The 7,992-nt window shown below is 35.9% G+C and overlaps 3 protein-coding genes across 6 annotated transcripts in view; all 3 read left to right on the top strand.

The window, feature by feature from the left end:
- Positions 1-1,854, top strand: part of LOC105173527 (protein FAR1-RELATED SEQUENCE 12) — an 8,966-nt gene extending 7,112 nt beyond the window's left edge. For all 3 annotated transcript variants that reach the window (XM_011095300.2, XM_011095303.2, XM_011095301.2), the window contains one exon: positions 1,346-1,854. In XM_011095300.2, the coding sequence (XP_011093602.1) occupies positions 1,346-1,558 (213 nt within the window). In that variant the 3' untranslated portion in view covers positions 1,559-1,854. The remainder of the gene's footprint in view (positions 1-1,345) is intronic.
- LOC105173526 (protein NUCLEAR FUSION DEFECTIVE 6, chloroplastic/mitochondrial) lies at positions 2,375-5,254 on the top strand. Its single transcript, XM_011095299.2, has 3 exons — positions 2,375-2,674; positions 2,793-2,911; positions 4,899-5,254. Exons 1-3 carry the CDS (start codon positions 2,517-2,519, stop codon positions 4,916-4,918), a joined length of 297 nt encoding a protein of 98 aa, XP_011093601.1. The 5' UTR covers positions 2,375-2,516; the 3' UTR covers positions 4,919-5,254.
- The window catches only part of LOC105173525 (proteinaceous RNase P 1, chloroplastic/mitochondrial), a 5,791-nt gene continuing 4,111 nt past the window's right edge, over positions 6,313-7,992 (top strand). Inside the window, exon 1 of one of the 2 annotated variants that reach the window (XM_011095298.2) lies at positions 6,313-7,992. This exon is cut by the window's right edge and continues 372 nt beyond it. In XM_011095298.2, coding sequence (XP_011093600.1) covers positions 6,538-7,992 — 1,455 coding nt within the window. In that variant the 5' untranslated portion in view covers positions 6,313-6,537. The other variant, XM_011095297.2, reaches the window with a different exon arrangement.

Below are 7,992 nucleotides of genomic sequence, written 5' to 3'. Positions count from 1 at the left end.
CCCTCACTAGAACTTCCTACTATTCAAGTTCATTTTATGGAAGAGTGTGTATGAACTTTCTTCATCTTCCTTAGTCATCAGTGTGTAGAATCATCTTTGGTTGGACCTGTGCCCTGGGTAGAAGTCATGCCACAATTGCAACACTAACATCATCATGTCTGCAATACTGCAGCAGTGAGCAATTTCCCTGGTGAAAGTGACTCAATAAAGTGGTTTGCTGTTGAATATGCATTAGGGGCGAACTGCATTTGGTTGTAATAGTAGAGAGCTGGTGTACGACATGTATATATGATGGTTTGTGTTGCAGGGTCTATTATTAATAGCAGTTGTCTCAAATGCCTTGTTGAAATTTAATACATATTCTTTCATAATTTTTCTAAATTTGCTGATGAAATTTGCAAGTAAAATAGCTGTATGTGAAGTCCTTACTCCTTAGAGTAAAAAGGTCCTTACACCTCAAACTTTTCTCCAGATAATTTGTTGACGAACATAACTTCTGCAGATATTGCATTAACTTCTTTTGGATTGTTCAGTACTTTCTTTTGTTGGAATGGTCCTCGTTATTGTTGAGGTCTATGAATGTATAGTTGCTTTTTGCCTAGAAAAATAGGATTAGTCATCTCTGTTGACATGCTAACTTTTGTAGCTATGTAGGTTCTGTCCAATGAAGTTTCTGCTTGCATAACATGATGCTTTTGCCTCTTTGCTGCTTCTGCTTGCCTCTCCTGTATTCTTTCCACAGTTAGGAAATCTTTAAATGCTAGTTTTTTGCCATTCATTTTATGGATTGATTCCCAACTGCAGATAATAGCCTTATGAACTTCTGTGTTTTGGTTTTTCTCATAGCTTAAGAGTAAAGTCATTTTGTTTGGGTTGTGTGCCAATTGTATGTCTTTCTCTATCTTCTTTGTCTTTGAAACTACCTGATCCTGTATGCCTTGTGTTAAAAAATTTTGTAATGTCGCAAGATATAACCAAGATATTTCCTCGGCATTGTTATTTTTGAATTCATTTTTGTCTGTCTTTAAAGTGCGGATTCCTCATTTGTTCTGGAACTGAAAGAATGTCGATTCATTATCTATATAACCAACCAAACTTAATTCTGATGGAACTTGTTCGATGATGATAAAACAACGCCCTTTGTGTGTGTTCACTTAGCTTATAATTTCTTGCATGTGGATCTGGAACTGATATTTGAATATTTCGTTGTTGTTTCAAGTTTACCACCTCGAGTGATTGTGGGAGGAGGCTGGTTCAAGTCATATAATATACTCTGATGTTTCTTTCATCTTCTCTTTCATTTTCCTTGAAAAACCACTTTCTTAATTGTGTTATGTTTATGCAGAGCGAACATGAAAAAATTAGGGAACTCTCCTTACAATTAGCAATTGCAAAAAATCGAGCCGAAACTTTTGAAAGGCAAGCTGCTACCTACAAAAGGCAACTGCATATGATTGTTGGGCATATCGAAGAGCATAATCAGTCCTTGGCAAAGAAGCTTCAAAAAGCTTTACACAATGTCAAGGAGTTGGAATCCAAAGATCGACTGAAGTCGTAGAGTAGAGTTTCCTTTTCTTCAGAAAAGTCAGGATCCCGGCTCAATGACATACGTTTTTCAAACATTGTTTCCAGATAGTTTGCGTGTAGTGAAGCTAACCCTAGAAAGGGCTATCGATGTGGAAGCTGTGGATGTAGCACGCAAAGGCCACCACAGCCTCTCAGTCTGTATTATTTGTACAGATGTGCACATTATAGTAACATTAGTAGCTGAATTTGTTGCTGATGCAATTTCATTACTTCTCTGTAGGCCTTGATGAAATTGATTCTGAAATTCAGAATTGTAGTTGATCCTCATTTGGTTTATGTTTTCTGGCAAGAACAATAAATGTTCCTGCTCTCAACAGGATTAGGACAACTACGGTGAGAAGCTGAAGAAAGGAAACAATTGAGCCTCATCTCCCCTTATAACCCCTAATTGCTAATGCTGCAAATCACACACTCATTTCTATGATGATTCTTTCTCATTTTTAAACTACTCCAAGTTAATTTGCAATTTGCAATGTTACCCAAAACATTTATCATTAAGGATTTGAAATTTCTGTATTTAAATTCATCACTTTCAAATGCAATGTATTATAAAAGAGTAAATTATATTCATATTCTTTTATGTTTGCTATAATTATAAATAAATTTATATGAAATTAAAAACTACATTTTTTTTTTGAAAACCATTCTTGTCATTGCTTACATTGATAAGAAGCCAATCAGTCAACTCATTTTTTTGGGCACCATTACATTTATTTAAAAACCAGATAAGCTTTTCTTACAATTTAGATGGATTTAAGTAAATTGATGAGAGACAAAATCAAAGGGTTCACGCGAATTACCCCAATTCTTTTCCAATTTACCACACGACGTGCTAAAACGGTGTCGTTATTGGTTCCTCTGCCATTCGTAAAACCCTCTCCCATTTCTCCACAGTTAGTAGCCTCTTTCCCACTTTTGCTGCAGCAGCTATGGCGTCTTCAAGAATTGTCGCCAGATTATCATCTCGGTTACAACCTTTTGCTCTCAAGCTCAACTCCCAGAATACTTCGGTCTTGTCCAACAACTCTTCTCTGCTGAAATCTGCCTCCCAGTCCGCCGTTAATAGACGCTTGTCTCTCATCTCACGGTAAGAAATGGAATTTTTTCCCCTAATTAGTGCGCTATGCGCCAACATTGTGCGAGAACTTTATTTTAGTATAGTTGATGTAATTATCTGATTTTGCTGTGTTGGGCTGGATTATTAGGTTACCGGTGGAGTTGAGTAGCTTGGAGACGATGATGCCGTTGCACAGCGCAATTGCCTCTGCGCGATTGCAGTCAAGCTTGTCTTTAGAGTCGCAGGCATGGGGTTTAGTTCCTCAAGGTGTGTATGTCTTCATTGCTTTTAGTTGAATTTATGCACCTCTATTTGTGGTGGTCGCTAATATCCTGATTATTGTGATTAATGTGTTGTGATTTCGAACTTAATGTGAGAGTAGTTTATGCTTTCTTCTGGGCTGCGAGGTGCTGATTTCTTTACCCTGGTAATTGGTGGTTATTCGTCTCGGAAGTGTAACTAATTACTTTAATTGTTTTACCGTCACAACATAATAGACTGAAGATTGAATTCATGATGAATGTTTCTACATGAAATTAATTACTTGAAATGTTCTGACACCATCACAACATAGAATAGACTGAGAGGTGAATTCATGATGGCTTATGGAACAATGATTATTGCTTCATTGTATACTTTTCACTACCATTTTCTGTTTCTTGGGTTACTATTATAGTTGAGTTTGGAACTACATGACATTTTAAATCAACTGGGGGATGTTCCAATCCTAATTTCGTGCAATTTGAGCATCATCTTATATTAGTATGTAAATGATAAGTTGATTTACTTGGCACCTAATTGGCAATCGAAACTGCTTCCTTATCTCTCAGTTGTCTTGGAGCCACAGATTGTGTTAGTAATGTAGCTGCAGATTCTGCAACCTGTACAAAGAATTCCTAAAGTATAGTCAATATCATCTATGGTGACATTGTGTGTATATTCTTAACGTAAACATTATCCCTTGATTACAAAACCTTGCTTTGGGCTTTAAAATGTTACTGCACTTTGTGTTATTTTCTGTTGGAGGACAAGAATCCTATTTTTCCTTTTTCATTCTAATAGATGCTCATTTAACATTATAGTGAGTGGCAAATAATCCTCATAAAACTTAGGCAGTAGATAAGGTATAGTTTCAGAAGCCAGCAACTTTAACTTGGAAAGAGGACCGGGGACTCCCCTTATGACATTCCAAATCCAAACTCTTTGTTCTTAGATAATATAGTATAAGGAGTCAAGTTAACAATTGCTAATGGAAGTATAACCATTAACCATCCTTACTATAGTTGAAGACTGACCTTGGACTTGGCATCTCTCTCTCTCTCTCTCTCACATGGATGAGCAGCAAAACAAATAATACCAGCGGATTATATCCTAGTTTAATACCTTGAACAATCTAATTGAAATTTTACTGAAGGCTTAAGCTAGAGTAAGACTCTACAATTGTGTAATCTCTACCTCTTTTGATATATCCTGAATTCTAACAAATTTGATGAAGCTGTGGTCAGTCATATAAAAATCATGCCTATCGCTTCTACTTTTATGCCCGGTTTTGTAAGATGTTGGTGATTGCAAGTTGTCATGCATAGTCATAACTGTGAGTGACTGATTGAGGCAGTTTACCACAATGAAAAGGTTTTATAATTGTGAGGTTGTTAAAGAAACACAAAACAAAATGCCTCAACAAAATAAGATCATCTCTTAACCCTTTCAACAGCATTATCAAACAATAATATTAAGCTTTTGGTCAGAAAACCAAAAAGAGACGATTTATATTTGTCTCTTCTCCTTTCTTTTGGAAGTTGTTGACATTAAGCGTGAGTTGGGCTGTCGAACCTTTTAAAAGGATGAAAATGCCTTTGAAAGGAAGGTGATGGTAGTTAGCATTCTTTTACTACTCTTACGAACTGTTACTCGTGATGGTAATGCCTATTACACTTATGTGCTTATGAAATGACTGTTTACTTACACTGCCAGAATAGAAGTTCTTTAATAATTTCGTAGTACTGGAAGAAAATAAATCAAGTAATTGGAAGCTTCTAGTCTATGTCAAATTCTTTCTATTTCTCGTTAAAGTATGCTCTTAGACAGAAAAAAGTCAATGACTCTCTCTCTCCCATTGTTGGGAATTTCACTGTTACAGTCAACTTGACACTAGCATGTATGACCTGGTGGATTTATGATGTTCTAGCTTTTCAAGAATTACTTTGTACTATGGGCCTTGGTGTTAATGCATTCTTTCCCTGAATTTTCACAGGTATCTCAATGCCTTTATAGTTCTAAGCAAGACTTTGCTGGGGCAAGTGTTTATCTCTGATCAGTAGTGATGTAGATCACAGCTTTACTCTTTTCTTATGCCTTCAGAAACAAAAATGATCTTGGTCAATCGCAATAACATCAACTACAAAGAGGGTCTATTTTATTCCTTTGGTTGCAACTCTTGCTTTTCATTAGATGCTGTTGTTTTGTATGCTTCTCCACGAGGTGAAATTGTCGGTACTGTAAAGGTTGATAGGCAATTTTCGACTAGCTATAGCAGAGAAATTTGGGAGCATTGCCATTATTGTTCTAAAATGCTTATGCTGCTTTGGTATTATTCATGTCTATCAACAACATGACTTGTAGTGTTTTAGAAATCAGTTAGCTCGACCTGCATAGGGAGTTCCTTTTGATGCATCTGTCATCAAGGATCAACCGAAAAGAACGCCCAACACTCATTCTGAGCACCCTTATATTGGTTGTGAGTGAACTGCTTTGTTTTGCATCCTGCAATACACTGCTTTAGTCCTCGATCCATTAGGAGCTACTTCTCCTAATGACGCTGCCACACCTTTAGACCACCCCAAGATAGGTAGGGCAATTAGTTAATTCATTCTTGGTTCTTGATAATATTTTATATTTTTTATATACCATTGATATATATATAAGAACTTGACATAGAAGATATCGTTTGCATAATCATTTTATTTTATTTTAAATAACATGTGTTTAATATTTATATATTATTATAATCAATTTAATTTGAAAAAAGGATTTTTTTCACAATCTTATTAAAATAATTGGTAAGTTTTTTATATTATTTGTATTCTTCTATACTAAATTTATATAACCAAGTACATTTTACATATTGTAATTGACATCATATTTATATATTTTTGCTAATTATCACTATAGAAAAATGCATTTATTATGATAAATAATTATAAAAAAGCATAAATTGTCATAAAATATTAATACGATTGTATACGTGATTGATTCTATACTAAACACCACAAAAATTGCCCCAACTTGCACCAACCTAATTAGACCCGCAAAGTATAATTTTGATGATTGTCGATTGGGCTTGGGCTAAGTTTTTCAAAATTGTAAATATTAGGTTGGATTGAAAAATTATTTACATCGGCTACGTACATTCCTACAAAAAGGTATAAAAGATGCATGCTAGTGCTGCCAAGAAATATGTAATTGAAAAGGGATTAAGTGTAATGTACTCCATGTAATATGTGATGTGAGCAAAAAAAAAAATACTTATACAAAAAAAATTAATAAATTAACCTCTTGTATTTTAAAAAATAAAGTAAATTATCGCTATCTTTTTATTTATATGAATTTTTTTTGTTCAATTTTCATATCAGAAGGATCAAAATGCATTTTTCCTTATTGAAAAGTGCAAAATGCTATTTTACAATTTTATGTTGCAAAAATGTAAAATCGCAGTAATTCGAGGGTACATAATGGCAATCGCCCTTAATATAGCTTTACGACGCAAACGGGTTTGTGCAATCACTTGTGCTTCATTCAGTTCTGGTATTGTCTTGATTCCTCCAACATGATAATGATAAATACTAATATAAATCCAACCCGACATTGATAGGGAGTTGCTGTAACGGCCACAAATGGCCTCCTTCACCTTCAAATCCCTGCAACAAACTCAACTCCAGCTCTCCTCATTCTCTCATTGTAAGTGTTCCTCTACGCTCAACACCTTCAAATTCCACCTTTCATCTGATTCTCTCAATGTTTCACCCACAAAACACGCACTCAAACTCCAAGTTGACGTACGCGTTGCTCCTCACTCGGAGACGAGGTTGTCTGGAGACTTAGCCGAAGAACTCTCAAGAAACGATGTTAATACTGGTGCTAATGCTGATTTTGCTTCTGGGTTTTCTTTTTTTACTGATATAAGTAAAAGGGGTGGTAAAAGTTCTCTTGAAAGAAACCATATTCGTGCCGAGGAACCTATTGAGAGAAGAGTTATACTGAAGGATAGACATGCTAACAAAAGAAGAAAAGAAATGGGTTCAGGAGTATCTTCTATGAGGTTTAAGGATAAAAATTTGGTGAAAAATGCTGATAAGCCTAGTAGTTTAAAAGTGGTTAATGCGGACGTGGATAAGAGACGTATGAAATGTGAAAATAATGGAGTGGAAGTGGAGGAGAGGGAGAAGAGGACAAAGAAACCTAAAGTTGATCCACCAGGAGTTAATTTGAGGATTGGGTTGGATTTATGCTCAAAAAGGGGTGATGTGGTGGATGCAATTAAGCTGTACGAATTGGCCAGGAAGGAAGGCATTAAGATGGGTCAGTATCACTATGCTGTTCTTTTGTACCTATGTTCTTCTGCAGCTACTGGCATTGTGCAGCCTGCAAAAAGCGGGAGCCGTGGCCGGAGTTTGAGTGCTGGTGACTCATTCCAGGAGAGTTCAGTTCTGGGTTCTGATTCACGGAGTGAATTTTGTGAAATGGCAAAAAGGAGTTACAGTGGAAGTGAATTTTCTGGACAAAATTTGGAAGGGGAACCTGTTACTGGATGTCCAGAGAGAAATGACTTCAATATGGTTGGTATTCCAGAGAAAGCGGCTGATAGTAATTCGAGTAATGGAAAAGAGGATCTAAGAAATTCTGTTAATGGATCCATGGAGATTTATCAGCAAACTATAGAAGGTCTGGTTGAATCTATGAAGAAGAATGCTGATTATTCAAATAGTAAAGATGATGGAACTAAGGGTTGTGGAATTCAAGTGAGTAAAGATGTGAAGAGAATTGCACTTCAAAAAGGATTTGAGATATACAATGAAATGCGTGTGGAAAAAGTCCCAATGAATGAAGCAACATTTACATCTGTTGCAAGAATGGCTATGGCTTTTGATGATGGTGATATGGCATTTGATATGGTAAAGCAAATGAAAGAATACGGCATAAATCCTAGACTGCGATCCTATGGACCTGCACTAGCTATTTTCTGTAGTAATGGAGATGTTGAAAAAGCATTTATGGTTGAAAAACACATGCTGGAGCATGGTGTCTATCCAGAGGAGCCTGAACTGGAAGCACTTCTGAAAGTGAGTATA

The sequence above is a fragment of the Sesamum indicum genome, linkage group LG11, assembly GCF_000512975.1.
Source record: "Sesamum indicum cultivar Zhongzhi No. 13 linkage group LG11, S_indicum_v1.0, whole genome shotgun sequence".
Lineage (NCBI taxonomy): Eukaryota > Viridiplantae > Streptophyta > Magnoliopsida > Lamiales > Pedaliaceae > Sesamum > Sesamum indicum.
This window is presented reverse-complemented; position numbering and strand designations above follow the sequence as displayed.